We start from the raw sequence: 21,969 nt of genomic DNA on the forward strand, positions 1-21,969 counted from the left end.
GTCAAGTACCTTAGAGATTCTTTTTTTTTAAATAGTTTTCTTTGCCTAGGTTTCATTTACTCTTTTATCTTACATAACAAGTGTTTGTGGTTTCATTGTATTTTGTGCCTTTTCCCATTCACACAAACAAAGGCTTCTCCATAGGACCCCATTCAATTGTATTTCACATCTCAGCTCAGCATCTGAGCCTCTGTTCTAGGAAGCTTCAGAGCTCACAGCAAGGTAAAAGCCACTTGGAGCTCCTTCAGGATAACCTATCTGTAAATGGTGCCTTTCATCCGGGGCCCTTGGTTTTGGTTTCAGGACATTTGCTGCCACAATCCCTCGGCCCTTCTCCGTTCGCTATGACCCCTATACTCTAAGGGTTGAGGTCCTGGATAATGCTCAGCAGTTGAAGATTTTGGCTGACTCCATTAATAGTAAGTTGTCACACCTGCTGGGAGTACCTTCTTTCCCAGAAATAGAGGCTATGTGTCTACATTTCCTATAGAAATGTAATTATACAAAAATTAATTTCTTAAGTGTTGACTTAAGGAGAAAAAAATCTCCACATATGCCATAGTTGGGGGAAAAGAACTATGCAAATTGCTTCATATTCCCCTTTCCTTTGACCTCTGACACCCCATCCCATCTCTATAGCCTAATTCTCTATAGCCATTGGAATAATCCTCTAGCTTTTGGTCCCTGTGCTTTCTCCTGGCTTTTGCCTTCATCCTTTCTGTTTAAGATAGTCCTCTTCCATGCCTATGTGAGATGTCCAACGCCGATTTATCACATGTCTAGAGTAGACCTCTCTCTCTCTCTCTCTCTCTCTCTCTCTCTCGCTTTCTCTCTATCTCTCTCTCTTGATTCACCATTGTATTTTAAAATTGTTTCCTTTCTACTTCTTATGATTATCAAAGTTTTCACAACCCCAACACTCAATTACACAAAACTGGGTCTAAGTGTCCATCAATATAGCCTGGGTTTTCTGTGTGAACTTTCGTGTGTATCAGAGTCACTTGGAGAACCACAGCAACTCTTATAAAGGAAACTATTCAACTGAGATTTGTTTACAGTTTCAGAGGCTTGGTTCATTACCAGTATGGCAGGAAGCATGGTGGTAGGAAAGCAGACATGGTGCTGGAGAGGCAGCTGAGAGTTCTATATCTGAATAAGCAGGCAGCATGGAGAGAAAGAACCATAGGACTTAGCTTGGGCTTCTGAAACCCCAAAGCCTACTTCCAGTCACACCCTTCCCCCAACAAGGTCACACCCAGTCCCTTGAGGCCACACCTTTTAATCTTTCTTGGGTAGCTCTACTCCATAAGGATCATACATCCAAATATTTGAGCCTGTGATGGCTATTCTTATTGAAATCCTATTGATTTCACCATTGTGTGAAATTATCACAAACAATTGAAAATATATCATAACTCTGAGTTAGAGTGCCAAAATAAATTTCCTAAATTTGTGAAGATACTTGGAACCTCAGATGACTCTAACATGGGAGACTTAAATAAACTCTACCTAAATAAATCCCACTCTTTTAGGTTTAATGACTTAGTGCCTTGAAGTTTTTATGGATAGGTATGTCAAAAAGAGCTATGCAATTTTTTTGGAAAACATGTTGCTTAGAAAAAAAAAAAACCCTGAAGCTCCAGGAAACAGCTTGTGAAAGGAGGAAGCAAATGATGCAGGGGACCCTAGGTTTCCTTACACACACCAGAACGGGGCTAGTGTAGTCTCCAGAACTAAGCTACAAGCATCCTGAAGTTTAGGATGAGACATCCCAGAACCATATTGGGCTATGCAGTTATTAATGAGTGGCTCACTTTTCTTGCTGTTCTTCTTTTGTAGGTGAGGTTGGAATCCTTTGCAATGCCCTGCAGAAAATAAAGTCATGAACAGAAAATGGCGTCTTGGATAGAACTTAGGAGGTCAACCAAAACGCTGCTGATAGAAGTGTAGTAACTGCTTCTTTCCTCCAAAGAAAAAAGTTTTTTTTTGAAATGTCAGCTTTTATTATGTTTTGCTAACACAGTGGAGCATCACCAAATAAATTAAAATTCTCTGAAATGAAAGTATATTAAAACCCTCCAGTGGTAGGTCATTCAGAGTCAGATTTGATTTAGTTATCTCATACCTTCAATTTGGTTTAAAATATAATTTCTCAGCCCTCATCAACATTCATGAAATTTGGGGCTCACATCATTTGGGCTTCGCCTGTTCATTTTTAACCTCTCAGGTAAGCTTGGATGGAATACATATGGCTGAGTGTCATCAGGAATGAATTATTCCATTCAGTACAGATTGTAATCTACAAAGCTTAGTTTCTACATTCACTCATTCTGGCTCTGAGTACTGCTTTGTTAACCTGCTTACGTAAATCTCCTCTGATCTAAGACCCTATTAAGATAGTTACAAGCAATAAAGTTTTAGAGCGTTATATAAAACATTCTGTGTGCTTTATTTTATGTGCTACAAACTGTTGGGATATAAAGACCTACCCACCTGATTCCACAACTTCTGACACCATTTTCATGGTATTTTTCAAATATATTTGAGAGATATCTGGAAGGTACTTGTGATTCAACAGATATTAGCCAAAGATGCAGTAGATATCTATGAAGCATGGGAAAAATATCTGGACACATTTTAAAGTAGTAAATTCATTAGAAAAGTGAGAGTTTTATCTATGTTGGAGAAAAATATTAATAATATTAATATCACAAAATCTAAAGTTTCAAATGCTTGCTCGAATGAACTATTTCACTCACTGCTCTAGATATCTATTAGCTGGAAAATCTTGTGACACAAATTAGATGCTCAGGAGCCCAGTCCACTGCATGAATCATTGTGATAATTGAAGTCAGTTGAGGAGAGTCAACAGATTTTGATTTTTGTTGGTTATGAATTTTACGAGTGTAAATGTGCTTTTATTTCTCCACATAAAGGGATGAGATGAGAACCATACTCAGGATGTATGAATGTATAGCTTGGGCTGAGTTCAGAACATTTTCTTCTTTGATCTAACTATCTCTAGGCCTTGGCCTGGAAGTTTCTAATGTCTATACAATCTAATCTTCCAAGCTGATTGATTCAATTGGCTTCTCTTGGCTTCTGAATGAATTGCTCTGTCTGGCCTCATACTAACTTTGGCAATATGTTCTAATCTTCTAACTCTTTCTGTCTTCATCTGTGTCTAGTTTGTTCTTTCTATATCCTGTCTCTCTAAAACTATCCTGGTAAAACTGCCACACACACACACACACACATACAATACACCCTTCTGCTGTTCTCATGTGAGTTGGATGTATCCTATCTCTGACTCATTCTGTCAAATCTCTCTCTGATTTGTCATTTTGTCTACCCCTCAATTAGATGTCACATTCAAATATGGTTGTTTCCTTCTACAAACTAACCTTACCTTCATTGTTAGAATTTAAAGGTATGTACTATTCCAGCCAGATCATAGTGTAATCCAGGGTGTGTATGCATTCTGGCCAGATCATAATTTTGGATGTGATTCCTTTCCAGAACAGCCATGGTGCTGGATTAAAATTCTTCTACATGCATGAATATACGTAACATATGAGATACAAAGAGATGTCATGTTCTTTAACGCTATGATTTAACATTTTTTACATGCCTCAAAATTGATCGTTGAAGCAGTTAAGTCTTAGGGAATTTACATGGTGCTTCTTCAAGAGTACTGCTAAGACCAGTTGTAATATGAACAATAAACCTGGACACTCTCTTAATCTCTTCCCATTTATGGTTACTGGTCAAGATGCTTAGAGAGCCACATTTTGAAACACCCCAGGTTATTCTTTCTTTTAAATTCACTTATTTATTTGGGGTCTGTGTGCATGTATAATATATGCATGCATCTGCATGTTTATGCATGAGCAATATATGCATATACAGATGTGTTTGCCTGTCCTTATTCATCTAAAGTTCAGAAATCAATGTTAGGTTTCTTGCCCTAATATTGCTCACCTTAATTTTTGAGCATGGTCTCTTTTTGAACCTTGAGCTCACTGATTATCTATAATAGGCAGCCAATTAGCTCGTGATCCTCTGGTCTCTACTCCTCAGTGCTGGGATTACATGTGAATGCAGTCTTACCTGCCCTTTTGCTTGGGTGCCGAGGATCTGAACTAAAGTCCTATGCTTACAGAGCAAAAATTTTACCTACCATGCTCTCTCTACCTCTCTACTCTCTATTGCTAACACAGCAAGAACTTTATTCGCCATGTTATCTCTCTACCCTATACCCCAAATTAGAAATTACGAAGAAGAAAGACAAATGGAGAGATATACTATGTTCATGGATTAGAAGAAATAATATTGTTAATAAGTCCATCTAAGAATGTTTTCCCCCCTCTACTATCAAGAGTATATGGGAAGTACAAATGGAGTTGGTGGAGTATTAAAACATAAAGAGAACACGAAATTAGGAAGTGTGGGGGCTGGATCAGGATGAAGCCATGGAGAGGAGAGTGGAGTGAATATGATTAAAATACATTGTGTGAAATCTAAAAAAAGTAATTTCAAGTTTCCATCTAATCTAAAGCGATTAACATATATAATGTAATCCCTGCCAAAATTCCACTGATTTTTTAAAACAGAAATGGAAATATATGTTATAAAATTCATAAGATCCCTCAAAGCTCCTTATTAGCTAAGGAAATGTTGAGCAAAAAGAATAAAGGTTTAGATGCTGCACTACTTGATCTCATAATGTCCTATAAACCGCAATAATCAAAATATCATGGAATTGTCATGTGAAAAAAGGCATACAGGGAATTAACAGAATAAGAATCCCAGCAATAAATCCACATTTATGGTCAGTTGAAATTTGACAAATGTGTCACAGATATACCAAAGGGAAAAGATAAACTTTAAAATATAATATTATAAAAGCTAAATATACACATACAGAAGAATACAGTTGGGATTTTATTTCATACCATATATGAAAATTAGTTCAAAATTGATTAAAGAAACAGAGCAAGACAACAACAGTGACAAGGCAACGTGTGGAATAAAAATACTATCTATCTATCTATCTACCTACCTACCTACCTACCTATCTACCTACCTATCTACCTACCTACCTATCTATCTATCAAAATATATAAAGGCCCAACTAAAAGGCAAGAAAAACATCTGATTGCAAAATATGTAAAGGACTAAATTCAGCAACTCCAAACTCCTCCCAGAAGTTGCCCAAAGGTGGGACTGATCATGGCCCTAAATACCCATTTGGCAATGCTTGCCAGGACCAAGGACAGCTCCCACTTTCTGGTCCTTGTATTGTGTTTGAGTCAGTCTCTGGTCTAACCTTTGGAATAAGTATTGTGCTGATGGAACTGTCTTTCACTAGTTACGGAACAGTCTACCTACCCCTATGTGTGTTCTCTGGGCTGCTGGAGTTCAGCTTTGAGCTAGGAGGCCCATAAAGTTCCAAAACCAAAGAACTGAAGAAGGAATTCCCTGTGAAGGACAATGTTTGCAGCAGGCTGGAGCTCAGCATCCATGTCCTCATATGACAAGTGACAATTTGCTAGGACATCCAACAGAGAAAGAAGCAGATAGAGAGCTAGTGATATTAGGGCCTAAGTCACTGTTCTTTTTTTAGAAGGTAATGTTGGTGATGAAATGACTTGTTGAAAAGAGGCCAGGCTTGCTTCCTTTGTGGTCTTATTCATATCCAAGTATGCAAAAGTTGAATGAGAGACATGTCAGAGTCCTCCACACAGTAGATATATGGATAAAGATGGATTAGATAGATAGATAGATAGATAGATAGATAGATAGATAGATAGATAGATAGATAGACAGACAGGTAGGTAGGCAGGTAGACAGGCAGACAGAGAGACAGACAAAGTTAGTTTTATGTTAGTATCTGTGTGGCTGCATGTATACATGCTTGCTCACGTGGAGGTAGGAGGTCAATGGTGAGTGTTTTCTTCTATTGCTCTCTACATAATTTTCTGAGACAGAGTCTCTCACTGAATCTGGAGTTCCCTCACCAAGCGAATATGACTTCTTAAGGACAGAGCTTGTTAATCAAATTGTTAATTGTTAGTTAATCAGAGATTGTTAATCAGAATTGGCAGCACCTCTCCTCCCTCTTCCTCATCTATCTTCTTGTCCTTCCCCACCTGTTTGTAGTAGAGTTTCTTTCTATTTAATATTGCTCTTCTCAATATCCATATTTCAGCCACCATTTGAAGGTCTTAACACTCTTCTGCCCCCCTTCATTTTCTTTTCAGATCAATATTCTTATGTCGTCTTTGAAAATCTCATGTATTTATACAATGCATTTTGGTCATAGCCACTGCCTTCCTCTGACTCCCTCTAGTGCTCTCACCCTCTCAACTTTCTAACTTCGTGTCCTCCATTTTACTGTTATTAATAATGCCCAGTTAGAGCTACCCATATGTGCATGGGTATGGAGCCATCTATTGGAGCATGGACAACCTACCAGTAGCTACATCTCCAAAGGTGACTATCCCTCCCTCAGCAGTCATCAGTCATCAATGACTCATCCACCAGGGGTGATGCCTTAAGAGCTCTGTCACCCTCCATCCTGGAGTTTTGACTAGCTCCATCTTGTTCAAGTCTTGTGCAGGTATCCATAGCTGCTGTGAGTTGATGTATACAGCAGCCATGTCCTGTCACTCGGAAGCCAGGATTTCACAGCTATCCTCCTGCTCTAGTTGGTTTTTATTGACAACTTGATGCAACCTAGTATCACCTGGGAAGAGGAAGACTCATATAAAGAGTTGACTCTGCCAGAATGGCTTGTGAATGTCTGTGGGACATCCTCTTGATTGATAGCTGATGGAGGATGGTCCAGCCTTAGACAGGTAGACCTGTGTTGTATTAAAAAGCAAGCCAAGCAAGCTAGAGATCAACATTACTCTACTGGTCCTGCTGTGAGTTCCTGCTTAAATTTCTACACTGGATGCTCTGAATGATTAGACTTGTAAGCTGGAATAGACTCTGTCTTTGCCAAGTTCCTCTTGGTCAGAATGTTTTACCACATAAAGAGAATCTGAGGACAGCACAGCCCCCTTCACTGGCTCTCATACTCTTTCCTTACCCTCTTCTATATTCCTGAGCTTCAAATAGGGAAGAAGTTGATGCTGATGACCCTCCACAGCTGAGCATTCATATTACCTTACAATCAGTACTTGATAGGTTATAAGTCTCTGCATTAATTTCCCACCCACTACAAAAAGCTTATGTGTTATAGTAGTAAGTTTCTTGAAACAAACCTCTTCTACCAGGAAGAGGTTGGTTAGATATTGTCTGTGTAGTGGAATATGGTACATATATATTCTCACTAGGGAAATCTAGTATATATTATAAAATGAAGAAAAGAAAAACATTTTCAGTTTTTAGAGGATAGTAATATCTTGTATGTATAAGAAATAAAGTGTGGCAATTAGGAATGTCGACAGTGGTCACCGCTGTGACTGGGACCCAAGCTGAAAGCTGCTCTCTTTACCTTATACTCTTTTGTCTCTTTCAAAATTCATGTTGAAAATTAATTCCAGTTATGAGATAATAAGTGGTGGAAACAGACAGCACCTTAAGAGGTGATTACAACTTTTGGATTAATCATCTATGCGATTAATGAGTTAAATAGGCTTCTTGACAGATCTTACTATAAGAGCTCATTTGGCTGAGTCTCTTGGGTTCTCAGCAATTGTCATGTGATGTATTTGTTTAAAAATTTTTTTCTTATAGTGTGCACACATGTATGTATGTGTGTATAAGTATATGTATGTTTGTATATATGTGTGTGCATTTCTGCATATGTGTATGTATGTGTGGTATGTTAGTATGTGGGTGCACTTCTGCATATGTGTAAGTATGTGTGTATGTGAGTATGTACATATGTATATATGTGTATATATGTGTGTATATGTATGTATGTGTGAATGTGCATGTATGTGTGTATGTGTATGTATGTATATGTAATGTGAGTGTGTGTATGTGTGTATATTTATGTGTATGTGAATACGTATGTGTGTATATACATATATGAATGTGTATGTGTGCATGTATTTATTTACATTTGTTTATTTTAACTTAGTTTTTTGATTGTCATATCAATAAGCAACAAAGGATGAACAAAAGATACTGTCTTAAAGAGAAAAAAGTGATATGGTTGAAGTTGATGTGAATTTGATTTTGGCTGTTGATTTTATTTTCATTCCAATATCATATATATGACAAATACTATTGAAATCAGAAAAGACCCCAGTATGTAAAGATGATATCCACTAATGTGACACCTTCTTTTAGCCCCTTGGAGAAAGATTTTCCATCTATAGCCCAGAGCTGCTTCAAAAACCAAGGGTGATTTAACCTGAGGGAAATTCACAAGCAACAGGACATTCCTAAGTCTGGGGCTAGCTTATATATCTATGTCATAAAACAAGAACCAGTTATGTGTAGGTCTGCCTAGAAAAGGAAGGGCATCTCATTGTGTTTCAGACTTTATAAAGCAAAAAGGATAGAGATTTGTCAGTTGTCCTGGACTGGCTATGTATACTAAGCCTGTTTCAATTTCAAGACTGTTCTCAGTACCATGGAGTGGTGCAGACTAGACAAGGGGGCAGCAGAACAGATTAAGCAAGTAAGTCACAGATGCTGAACCCTGACTGAGTATATGGCCTCAGGCAAGTTTCTTTCATTACCTGTAGTTTGCTTTCTTCATCAGTACAGGAAATACAATAGGTGTGATAAGGGTAATGAATAGATTCATAGAGCTTAGGAGAACGCTAATTGTCACCAGTTTTTATCACTAGCCCCACCTAGGAGAATTTGAATTTAGTTGCAGAAGAAGCTATGAGAAACAGCATGTATGTTTCTTTAGAGAAAAATTTCATCTAGCATAGACAAGAAAGCTGGAGCTGAAGAAGCAAGCATAGATTAAGAAGCCAGAATGGTGGCTCATTCTCACTATCTCAGCATTTGGGAGCTTGAAGCAGGAGAAATAATCATTACTTTGAGGCCAGCTACAGTCCTGCATAAAGACAGATGGAATAACATGGTTGATTTCAGAGTCAAGATCACTGGGTTCAACTCCTGACTTAGCCAAGTGCCAGCCACCCCTGTACAGGCAGTCACATCACAGCTCTGTCCTTTTCTTAGTCAAAAAGTGTCAACAAGAAACGTGCCAGCATTATGTGGAACGACAACTTCTATGCACAAAGTGTTAGGGTCATGCCTTGTCCTATCAAAACACCTAGCTTCTGATGCTGATGGTGGCCAGTTTATTTATTGTGCTATTCTTTGGTGTGATGTGTCACAATTCCAGTTCCTAAAGGCTTTTGTTAAAAGTTTAGTTTTATTCTGAGGCAATTTACTTCTTATGGTGAACCAGGAATGTATGAACATGAATAGACCTCTGGTGGTTCTCCACCATTGACCAGAAGAACTGACAAATATTTTCTTACTGGCTCCAAAGTTTCACCTCTGGAACTGAGCTCAGTTGCTTCTAATAGTAGCTGCTCAGTCATTCAGCATTTAACCTTCGTTGTCCCTTGTTGCAGCATTTTCTCTGTCCAATCACATTAGGGCAGTGACAGGTTTGTGACTAGAAAGAAATAGAGAGGCAGAGCTAGAAGTTTACGAGTGAGGAAGTTGGAGGTCAGAGAAAAAAAGTGAGAGAATCAGCATGGAGGCAGACAAACAGGAAGATGATCCAGACCCCGCGGTTTTAAACAGCCACAAGTAGATAAGGTATTTACAAGGTTATAATTATCTTTATCATTTGGCTCTGAAGTTATTGTATTTGCATCTTATAAATTGCGATCTTATTTATATATACTTGATTGGATAATTAAGCCTTAAGAGTCATGTTTCTACCGGGTAACTAGATGCTAGATAGCTGATTGTGGGTGTGTGGGGCGTTGCATGTAAACAAGATGATCTTGCTAGCTGGGAGAGGATAGCAGGACCCCGCCGGGACATAGTGTTGAGGCTGACCAGGCACTAGAGCAAGAACGTGGTCCGGCGGGGCAGGAAAGTTTGAGGGGTGATTCTTTTTTAATATTTCCTGCTTCAGTTGCTTCCCCGCCTCCCTCTCCCATTTTCTTCTCCTCAGCGGTAATAAAGAAACAGTTTACAATACCATCCTTCCCTTAGTGCTCACTCATGAGAGAACCAACACTATGACAGAAGCAATCAGGACACAATGGCAACAGTGACGACAAGGTTGATGACAATGATGGTGGCAGCCATGACAATGATGTCATAGATTGTTCATACATGTTCCAGAATGATTGTCTTTCTTTTTACTTATTTTTTATTTTTTTTATTAGACGTTTTCTTTGTTTACAATATCTCCTGTCCCAGGTTCCCCTCCAAAAGAAAAAAGAAAAAGAAAATAAAATAAGAAATAAAAATAAAATAAAATAACCAAAAACTAAAACAATCCCCTGTTCCCTCTCCCCTCCCCCTGTTCACCACACCACCCTCTCCCACTTCCTGGCCCTGGTATTTCCCTACACTAGGGCATAGAACCTTCACAGGGCCAAGGGCCTCACTTCCCATTGATGAATAGCCATCCATTGGACTGAGTACAGGGTCCCCAATGAAGGAGCTAGAGAAAGGACCCAAGGAGCTGAAGGGTCTGCAAAACCTTAGCATGAACAACAATATGAACTAACTGGTACCCTCAGAGATCCCTGGGACTAAAACTCCAACCAAAGAGTACACATGGTGGGACCCATGGCTCCAGCAGCATATGTATAGCCAGAATGGTTGTCTTTTAAGATTAGAAATCACAAACTCTTATCTAAGGAAGTGATTAAGTTCCGTGTTTCTTTTTTCTTTTGAATTTTAGGTATATTCACATCTATTTTGGATAGCTCCGTGGTTTCCAGACTACACAACCACTGGCTGTTAACCAAGTTAAAAAAAAAAAATCAATATGGACTACTATCATCCCACAAGCACTACCTTGGCTATCATTTCATCCTATAACTTGGTAGAGGATTCCAAGTGACTGCTAATCTGTACCCAAAATAAATACAGCTAAGGTCATAGTCATGTAGGATTTTGACCCTCAAAATCATATATTTTCTAAAAGTAAGTGGCTTATGAACATATATTGAGGTCAGTACACATGCTAAACTTTAACCCCAAATGCATAGACAGCTGTATACTGAGCTCTCCTGCTCCTTTGTACCCAAGAAATATCATTCTACAAACTAGAGAAAGACTAGGTTCACAACCTGACTATTTCACTGCTAGGTATGTAATCAATGATACATTTATAGATACAACTTTAGGGGAGGGGTTGATAGAAATTAAATAAACCAATGCATTCCAAGTACTTAAACATCTGGAATATGTTAGTCTTCACTCTTCCTGTGGACACCAATAGCATCATTTTATGAGAGAACCACAAAGGGTCACATATCACAATGGAATTTATAGATCCTGAGGCTGGAAAGAGGCCATGCTATCTCAGAGCACAACCTGACAGAAGTGAGTTGAGAAGATGTTACAGACTTGATTAAGCAAGTAAGCATTTCTTAGAATTATTGGTTCTAGGGTTATTACTACAGCCACTATGGACAAAGGAGAGACCTTGTTACAAAGTAAAAAAGTCTGTAGGTCTGTGTAAATACCTCAAATTGAAGAAGATCAGCAGTAACACCAAACACCTGCTGAAAGTAGAGGACAATTTCTATTTTATAGGCGAGGCTATTGCCAGGAATCTGTTTACTGAGGAAGGGAACTGGGTCTTACAGTGTATAGTTTTCTAGAAGGAAACTCAGTGTAACTGCATAAACACTGAGGTGCTGATGATGTGAACAGCAAAGGAAGTGTGGCTATTCTTGGTGGACTTATGTCTTAATCAACTAGTTTCTAGGAAAGAAAGATACCCACAATGCACTGTCAGGAGCAGACAGTGGGATTCATCATAGGTATTTTTGGACCTTTCCTTAAATCCTGTACCTTGGAGCAATTATTCAAAGTGAGCTACAGGAATGTAAATTCAGAAATGTTAATGTAAACAAAGCCCCATTGCCTCATTACCTTTTCTGTACATTACTTTTTCTAAAGAGCCATTATTTTGGGGGCTAGTGTAAGAACTCTGTATGAAAGGCTCTTGCTGCTCTTTTAGATGTCCCAGGTTTGGTTCCCAGAACCCACTTGACAGCTCACTAACACCTGTAACTCCACTCCCAGGGAATCTCTTTTCCTCTTCTGCAGGAAGACAGGTTCCACATGCATGTGTTACACATGCAAACATGCTGGCAAACACTCATTCACATAAAACAAAAATCAAGAATTAAAATAGAACCATTACTTTCATGGCAAAATTATGATCTTAAACAATTGGCTATTTATTGGACCCTTATAAAGGATGCAGATATGACAAGCATTTCCTGGGGAGATACAAAACATACATGTCTACTTGCTCCCAAAAGAGAACCCCCCCAACAGACCAAAGGCCACACCAAAGTTAACCTGGTGAAATGATGAATTTTTATTGGGGTTAATAACACGACTGTAGGTGAGGGATTATTTATAAAAGCAGAGATGACTCATAACAGCAGTTATATCACAAAAAGTCCACTCAAGTACACCTAACCACTCATGAAAGTTCCAACCCTGGACTTCTTCACCACCTGCAGTCAGTTGGACTGGTCCAGGAAAGCTTTCTGCAGCCCATCTGGTCAGAGTTCCCCGCTGCACTCCCAGCAGCTGCTTACTGGTACTATAAACCTGGAGAGGGGTCTTTGAGAATCTTCTGAGTTTCCACTTTCTGAGATATGTAACGTTTTGCTTACCTTTGGAGTTTCACGAGCCTTCCCCCTCCATTATGAGAGAAGGATTGGGGAGCTGTAGCGTGCCTTTACTGTCCCCATGCCCTCAGGATAGTCACAGTGCCTGTGATAAAGAATAAAAGTAACATTTAAAGGGAAAACACTTCAGAAATACTGCCTGGCACTGTTACTAATGACTTTAACATCACTATGACTACAACCATTAACATCATCACTGAGAAATCAAATGGGACTGTGTGGGAGAAATGTGTTAAAGGAGAGGATGCTCTGTGCATCAGAGAGGTACCATTAAACCTGCAGAAGCTCTTGTTCCCTCAGGAGCAAATCACAAAACATTCCTGCACATGAACAAACAAAGAAAAATTAGAAATGGCTTAACCCTTAAGGAAATTTCCTTTTTTTTTCTTTTTCTTTTTTTGTTTTTAAAAAAAAGTTTTATTAAAATTTGAGTGGAATATTAAAAATATCAAGCATTTTGATACACATTTAAGCAATGTATATTGAGAATCATTAAAATGAGCATTTCTTTTTTTATTAGATATTTTCTTTATTTATATGTCAAATGATATCTCCTTTCCCAGTTTCCCCTCTGAAAAACTAAAAAACTAAAAACAAACAAACAAACAAAAAAACAAAACAAAACAAAACAAAAAAACCCTGTTCCCTCCCCCTCCCCCTGCTCACCAGCCCACCCTCTCCCACTTCCTGGCCCTGGCACTCCCCTACACTGAGGCATAGAACCTTCACAGGACCAAGGGCGTCTACTCCAACTGATGACCGACTAGGCCATCCTCTGCTATACATATGCTGCTGGAGCCATTAGTCCCACCTTGGAACTCTTTGGTTGGTGGTTTAGTCCCTGGGAGCTCTGAGGGTAACAGTTAGTTCATATTGTTGTTCATCCTAAGGGGCTGCAAACCCTTCAGCTCCTTAGGCATGGTCCAGTGTCACTATTCCAGGCTCTATCCGGTCAGTGTGGTTTTTGTGCTAACAATTTCTCCTGCTTATAGGAAAACTGTTCGTATACAATGCGGTCAGGTGCTTTTATTGTCTTTCCAACTAACTGACCAACAACAATCAGGAGCTCATATTGGTTTTCTACTATTTACATTTCCTTCCTTCCTTCCTTCCTTCCTTCTTTCTTTCCTTCCTTCCTTCCTTTCTTCCTTCCTTCCTCCCTCCCTTCTTTCCCTCTCCCACCTCACTCTCACTCTTTCTGCCTGTCTTTCTGTCTGTCTCTGTCTGTCTGTCTGTCTGTCTGTCTCCTCTCTCTCTCTCTCTCTCTCTCTCTCTCTCTCTCTGAAACATGGTTCTTTGTGTAGCACTGGCTGTCCTGGAATAAGCTCTGTAGATCAGGCAGATCTCAAACTCAGAGACCTTCCTGCCTCTTCCTCTGGAATGCTGGTATTAAAGGTATGCACCACACCTCCCAGCCAAACTATTTTTAAATGGAGTATCCATACACTGATTGCCTTAACACCAGAGTCTGAACTGATAACTGGTAACTGTGATACCAAGACTAGATTGAGCCAATCACCACCCATGTCCTGAAACCGGGATATGGGCCATACAATATCTTAGATAGGGTCTTGGCAGAAAGCAGATGATATGCTAAACATAGTAAAATGAGAATTTAATAAATCGACTGAAGTAATGGGCAAAGATCATGAGGGAGTCAACCAGAGGTGGTGCAGAACCCAGGGGCTGCCAACAACAGACATCTGGTATTTCTCTGAGCTGCAAGAAGGGGAAGCTGGTATTAGGTCCTAAGACCTGCATAGAGAACATTTCTGCTCAGTACCTTTGCTTATTTATAGGAGGACTCTGTGAACCCGAGGCTACTAGTCAAGGAAAAAGCCCACAGGAAGATGGGTGACGTCGCTCTGAAAGCTACAGTGTAAGAGAGCCGTTAATTCAAGGCTATTCCTGGAACAGGCACCCAGAAGTGGATAGAAGAGAGATGGACAAAAGTGTTTGGAGGAGTAAAGGGATATTAGTTCAAGGGTTGCAGAGCATGCGTGGGGTGCAGCGAAGGAAGGGGACACTGACATAAAATCACAACTTGGGAGGCAAAAAGGGGAAGGCTCTGTGGATGGCCAGTAGGATTCACTGTGAGTGTGAAATTGTTCAAAATAAAGTTATTCTGCTTCTCTTCCAAATATAAATTATCTGAAACTGCAGACATCTTTAGTTTGTAAGTATGAACCCTCTTGGGAACAACACAAGAAGATAACAAAGGGCTGAACCATCACCACTTGATGAGGGATTCAGGGAAAGGCGGGTGCCCTGACCTTTCAGGGAAGACTGAAGAAATCTGCTCCCAGGAGGGTTTGCAAAGGGAAGTGGCTGTTCCCTTTGTAAGGCCAAGGAGGGCAGCTTAATGAGGAGTGAGCCAGATACATGGTGTAATTTACTGAATGGTGCTGGCTGCCTCGCAATGCTTCAAGACAGTGTTTCTTTCTTTCTTTCTTTCTTTTTTTTTTTCAATAGATAATTAGCAGGAAGAAAATGGTTTGGATGTTGCCATTTTCCAAAGGAAACTTGACTACGGTCAGAAATAGAGAACAATATCCTTGAGAAGTCTCATATTTCTACGCAAAGGGGTGTCTCAACTCAGAATTTACACAACGTGTTATTGCCTAGCCTGTGAGGATCATCTAATTAGTTTCGAACCAAATGCCAAGATAAACAAATCCAGTCCTTAAAGAATTCCAAGAAGCCATGTGACAAGGCTTCAGGGGCAAGGAGAGGGCACACCATTGGTTAATCACTGGCTGCTCATTAGGGTTCCATGGGAGCTTTAAAACTCTATGCCAAGAGCCACCCACAGCAATTGATGTAGAATTTCTTTCATCGATGCCCAGGTTTAGGGTATGTTGTTGTTTTTGTTTTTGTTTCTGTTTCTGTTTTTATGAAAAGGAGCCATAGCCATAGCCTGTCAGAGTTGAGACCCTTTGGTCTATAAAATATCTCTTCATTTCTAATACATGCCACATGCCTGAGGCCATCAGATCAATTGCTTTGTTGATTAATCAGTTCCACCCCAACAGACGTCTTGGCATGAATATCCTATGGCTTTTCCCCCATTGTCTTTTTACCATATTTTGAGGTAATATGGCAGAGGTATTAAGGATGGGTGGGAGCTCTGAGATCATGCTGTGTCAGATAAATATCTGACTCTACTTATAGGTGCTGTGACATCAGGTAAGTTATACAGTGGAGCCCTAATTTCATCATGTGGGGACTGGAGGCAATGGTAGGAACTATACTTACCTAAAGCAGGGATTCTCAACCTTCCTAATGCTTTGACCTTTCAATACATTTCCTCATGTTGTAACCCACAACCATAGACTCATGTTCATTGCTACTTCATAAGTGTAATTTTGCTACTGTTACAAATTTTAATGTAAATATCTGTGTTTTCAGGTGGTCTTAGGCAATCCCTGTGAAAGGGTTGTTTGATCCATACAGGGATCATGACCCAGAGGTTTAGAACCTCTGGCTTAGAATATTCTGAATACTAGACTGTAAAACAGTAATGAAGATCTCAGCCCATCAGAGGGGCTTCTCAACAAGCCTGTCCTTCCAAATGTGACACAGAACTAGAGTGTAGGAGGGGAAGGTTAGGCCCTTGGGAGCTCACTGTGTTACAGAGAATAGGCAGACCTTTCACATGATGGCCTTGGATCCAGAGCTTTCACTGGAAGGAGAATTACTTTCTTCACGAGAGCGCTCCATGAGCCTTTGGTGCCTGTCTGAAGCTTGGATCTTATGCTTAGCTATGGGTGGCCATACATGGATAGAAGAGGCACTCCCATTATCCCTTTGCAGAGATAAAATGATGAAATACTTGCCTAGTTATATTGAGATTTGTTTAATATACTGATCTTTATATTCAATCACTTAAGCCTTGCTATAGTACTATAAAGTATGAATATAAGCTTTCAGCTGGAAAAACCACAGCCCATAGAAGTCAAGAATTTAGCCAATGGATTTTGAAATACATCTTCAATATCTATCATGATTCAGCATGAGTTGGGTCATTTGCCTAATTAGGGTAAATGGAAGAGACTAGATGTAAGGAATAGGTAGTGTCCAGGAAATCTAAATGGGAGAAATATGCCCAGGTCCTATTCTTGTGGTGAAAGACCTGTTGGAGGAGCAGTGAGCCAGAGTAGAGGGAGAACACAGGACCCAGCAGGGAAAGAGTTCACAGAACAGCTACTCCATTCCCCTCCTCCTTGTCCTCCTTCAAGTTCTCCATTGCCTCACTGGCAACGCATAAGGCCAGCTGATGCTCAAAGCTCCCTGCCTAAGCAATGCCTGGGTTTTCTCCCAATCTATATTCTCTAGTGTTAGTGTGTGTGTATTCTCTTTACAAAAGGGCTCATATTTAGCAGCCATATAAAAAGAGGTGGATGTAGAGAACAAAAGGAATTAAGGCTGGTTGGAGAATTTTGAGAGGTGGGGTCTTCTCAGAGATAGTCTTGGGAAGAAGCAGTGGCTGTGTCTCCACCTTATTACACAGTTGTTGCAATGAACAAAAAGAGGGGGGATTAGAGGGCTGTGTAGCTTTGCTGATGCTGGCTATTTGTCGAATTTGCTAGCTAGCTCTCCAGCATCCCTGCATCTTCACAATTTTGTTTAGCATTTAGCTGATGTCCTCTCTCAGTGAGTGTTGACTCCTCTCAGAGGGAAGGTTCCCAGTCAGAGTACTTGAGGGTCACACAGGTCCAGAACAGGTCCCTGCGCCTCCCAGAACTTTCTGTCCCTCTTTGTCTAGAGACCACTGGCTAGCCATTTATTCTGCAAATACTCACTGTTCACCTGCTGTAAACCTTTATCTTCAGTATGCATAGATTTCCCCGCAGGGACCACAGCTATGAAGCACTGCACCTTCACCAGAGTCTTAGGTGTGGCTGAACCCTCTGCCCACAATGGCTGCCTTTATACCTGGTGCTTTAATAAAGAATGCCTTGCAAGTTCTTTTAAAAATTAAAGAACTGAAAACATTGTGGCTATTAGTTTGTTTCACTTTCTCACTTCACCTGTGAGCATCACTCTGTCTTCTGTCCAGCTGGGGGCAGCATACCCTTACACAGAAAAGGACTTGGAACCAACCCATCTGCCTTTTGAGCGCCTGGCTTTCAAACACAATCAATCTGTTTCCTGAAGTATTCTGAAGTACTGCACATGAAAAAGACAATCCTAAAGATCAGGTGAGGTTGAGAAGCTGAGGGTTAATCAGGTTAAACAGGACTTTCCAAAACATTTAACATTCTATCATGGTAAAAAAAAAAAAAGAAAAAAAAAAGAAGGAAGAACATATATGTTTTCACCATAAAGACATGATTGTTTGAGGACACATGTTTAACCTGATTCGAACATTGCATGAAACAGGTGCAGCAACACCACACGGTGTACCACCAAAGTGTGTGGTTTTGATGTTTTATGAGTCAGTTAGAAGATAAATTTGACGATAGAAAATCCCCAGCACAGTGTGCTTAAGGTGCTAAGTGCTTCGCCTGCAGGGACCTATCACATCTCCATGGTAACACCCAAGAGAACAACCAGTATTGTGTCATTGTGTCGTGTTCTACAAATGAAGAAACACAGGCACACGACTTAGAAGCAATGACTGAGTTTCAAATCGAGACCTTCTGGCCTCAGGACTCGTGTATCTAACACTGTAACCACACACCATGTTGTAAGGAGACTCCTAGAGAGGGATTTGAGAGCACTCTCTGCCCAGAAGTGCTTGCTTGGGAACTCCTTGGCCCTTCTGATTGACTTGCAGCATTGATGCTTAAAAGGACTGCACTACAAAAACTGCTTCTGCTACTTTATCCTTCTCCGTCTTTCATCCTCCAAATTTTAGCTAAAGATATTAGCCCGCAGGTCTGCGATCTCACTGAATAGGCAACACTTGAACACATGATTTGATGGGGATTCATTTGTCATGTTCATCTCTGTTCTTAAAGCAAATGCTACCAAACCAGTTATTCAAATGCCAATCAAAGTGATGACTCTTGGAGAAGAAGGTGTGGTAAAGAGGTAAGACTTGGAAACCAGAGGAGATCTCAGCTAAACGTTAAATTCAGCATTCTGGAGAGATTTGTTTATGTTAGCTTCCTTTCATAAATTTCAAAATAAGACCTAGAGTCAAACGAATGTTGGAGTATCAGAGTTACAGTAAGCATGACACACACCTGTGCCACACAGGCCTTGATAAGTATGGCATGTCAGACCTCTGGGTGCCAGACAAACTTGGTGGGTACCTTATGCTGTGTTTTCAAAATTCCAGACATTTCTATGATAACTCCAAGATATTCCTTTTCCATAAATATTCTGTTACAGTTATATACTTAATATCCTCTTTAAATTATTTTACATCATGTCTTATATTTATATTGCATATAAGCTTGATAGCAAACATCATCCTTCCTTCCTTCTTTCCTCCTCACTTTCTTTCTTTCTTTCTTTCTTTCTTTCTTTCTTTCTTTCTTTCTTGCTTGCTTGCTTGCTTGCTTGCTTGCTTGCTTGCTTGCTTGCTTTCTTGCTTTCTTGCTTTTTCTTGCTTTCTTGCTTTTTTCCCAGACAGGGTTTCTCTGTATGGTCCTAGCTGTCTGTAACTTTCTCTGTAGAACAGTCTGACCTAGGGCTCACAAAGTTCTGCCTGCCTCTGTTTCCTGAGTGCTAGAATTAAATGTATATGCCAGCACTGCCTGGCAAAGTTTTAACTAACAAACTTTAGTTTGAAAGCTACCATCTAAAAGTTTAAAACTTCTCAATGAGAATAAGTAACAAGCTGGACTGAAGAAAATTCAAAGCAGGGGAAGAGGAAGAAAGTATGAGGCTGGAAATGAGATGGGAAATTTGTCTGTTTTTACTTGGAGGTGTGATTTTAAAGTTTTTATGCAGGCCATCTTGAAACTTCCAATTCACTTGCTTCTGTTTAAACATTCTGCTGAGTAAATTGAAGGACTAACTTCATACAGATACTGTTTCCTTAGTTCATTCTGACAGTTGCATATAAGACAGCAAATCTTGTGATATAAATTGCCAGACCAAGATCCTTTGAAACAATATTAAAAACTACTGACCCCCACAAACATTCTGTATGGGACGACACCTTTTAGACAGATTTGGACAAAATTTTATATTCAACTGCAGTATGGTAAAATAAAATACATTATCATCTTTAGCTGTGGAATATATTTTAAGCACATATTCAGTGTTATTGGGTCCAAAATTATCAATTTAAACAGAGACAAATATCCCTACTTAAAAAAAATTATTTCTCACCTTTATTTTTTAAAAAGAATTTTAGAAATTATGTTTTAGAAGTTCTATGGTTAGGAGAGCAAGATTTTTTTATTAAGTTGCTTTTACTCTAAAATAACTTGGGTATGAACAAAAGAAGGTATTGCCTCAATGAATGAACTGGGTTCTTTTTCACAGGAGATACCAAATATGATTACATGTTGACTTTCATCCTAGTTGGTAGATAAGGATAAAATGAAGCCAGAACTTAGCTAAAGGCTGCTTTATGGCTCAATGGAAGATCCATCTGTCTTGAGAGGGATTTATGCCAGTCTATTGACTCTTGTAGTGTGATTCAGGATATGCTCAAAGCATGAGCAGTGATACCATATGTGCAGCACATTGCAATGCATGTAAAAATGTACCTAAACAATCTATACATTGTTCATTAGCTTCTGTCAGGATTCTAGACAGACATGGACAAATGCCAGTCTGCCTGTGTAGACTTGTGTGTTTCTCTCTCCTGATGAGGCTTTTTTTTTTAGACTTTCTAGAAGAATTAATACCTACCTATTCTATATTGTCATTTGGCAGCCACTTGAAAAACAAGAAATCACGCATGATCCTGGAGATACAAGACAATATGATTTCTGTCTACATGGAGCAGCTAGGTAAAGTGTGTTAGTATGACAAATTCTCATTAGATAGCCAAAAGCTTTGTGGGTACATGGCACAGATAATCCAGGAACTAATCTGCATAGATATGCACATACATTTACCTAACTCTAGTGCCTTGATGGGAGGTAACTAAATTAGAAAGTGAGGTTCTGTTAACAAAATCTTTTTGTATACCATATTTTCTAAGTATTAGCCCATGTCAAAATTCTTATGGTAATCTACTATAAAGCTTCAGAAACTCATTGTTCTGTGGGTCAATCTCCTGGGTATCATTAAATAGATGAAATTAAATCTTTCTTTCTTTCTTTCTTTCTTTCTTTCTTTCTTTCTTCTTTCTTTTTTTTTTTCTGGATTTTCAAGACAGGGTTTCTTTGTGTAGACCACGCTGACCTTGAACTCAGAAAGTCACCTGCCTCTGACTCCCAAGTGCTGGGATAAATTTTATTTCTAATTAAAACTTTTCTCAATCACACTGGATCATTCTTTTTTTACATCTCTTTATTTATTATGTGGTTGTATGTGTGCACACACATGCCACTGAACTTTTGTGGAGGTCTGAGAATTATTTAGGAGATTTGGCTTATTCATTCCACTGTGTGGGCCCAGGGAATTGAATGTAGATCTTCAGGCTTAGTGGCAGGAGACATCTTTGCTGGACCACAAATGTATACCCTTGAATGTTCAAATAGAGCTAGGTATATAGCTTAGACTTATCATTCAATATTTAATAAATATTTTGAGTTATGGTTTGTAGGCAACAAAGTTTGTATTTATAAAACAATGTGACTAAAAGCTAAGAGGAATCCAGATTATTTTTTCATGATAGATGATGGCCAACAATCACAGAGACAGGCAGCTAATATGGACATAATAAAGCAGATTATGTATAAATTCCTAGAGTCTAAGCTGCTTATATTCCTAGAAAGTCAACTCTAGGCTAGTTTCAGTTGCTTGCTAACATTGTTCTAGTGACAAAAAGAGCCATTTTAATTGCTAGCAAGACTAGAGACATATTATTTAGGCCTAAGATGTTTTATATCCTATAGAAATATTTGAAGAACTGGGAAGGAACTATAGCTGTAACATTCTAATTAATACTTAACTAACTGCCTATAAAGCAGCACATCAACTAGTCAACATTGATTCAACTTGTTTGTGGTTGTTATAATTAATTTGAAATGGGAACTGTGGCTGAACTTAACACTAACATGTTCAA

At 39.3% G+C, this 21,969-nt stretch overlaps 1 protein-coding gene and 1 long non-coding RNA gene across 2 annotated transcripts in view; one reads left to right on the top strand and one right to left on the bottom strand.

The window, feature by feature from the left end:
* The window catches only part of Pah (phenylalanine hydroxylase), a 62,071-nt gene extending 59,634 nt beyond the window's left edge, over window positions 1-2,437 (top strand). Inside the window, exons 12-13 of the mRNA XM_031349947.1 lie at window positions 304-419; window positions 1,840-2,437. Of these exons, the coding sequence (XP_031205807.1) occupies window positions 304-419; window positions 1,840-1,886 (163 nt within the window). The 3' untranslated portion in view covers window positions 1,887-2,437. The remainder of the gene's footprint in view (window positions 1-303; window positions 420-1,839) is intronic.
* LOC116076268 overlaps window positions 1-21,969 on the bottom strand; it is a 135,629-nt gene that overhangs the window by 29,449 nt on the left and 84,211 nt on the right. The window contains exon 3 of the long non-coding RNA XR_004112884.1: window positions 12,816-12,915. This is a non-coding gene — a long non-coding RNA (uncharacterized LOC116076268). The remainder of the gene's footprint in view (window positions 1-12,815; window positions 12,916-21,969) is intronic.

The sequence above is a fragment of the Mastomys coucha genome, unplaced genomic scaffold, assembly GCF_008632895.1.
Source record: "Mastomys coucha isolate ucsf_1 unplaced genomic scaffold, UCSF_Mcou_1 pScaffold4, whole genome shotgun sequence".
Lineage (NCBI taxonomy): Eukaryota > Metazoa > Chordata > Mammalia > Rodentia > Muridae > Mastomys > Mastomys coucha.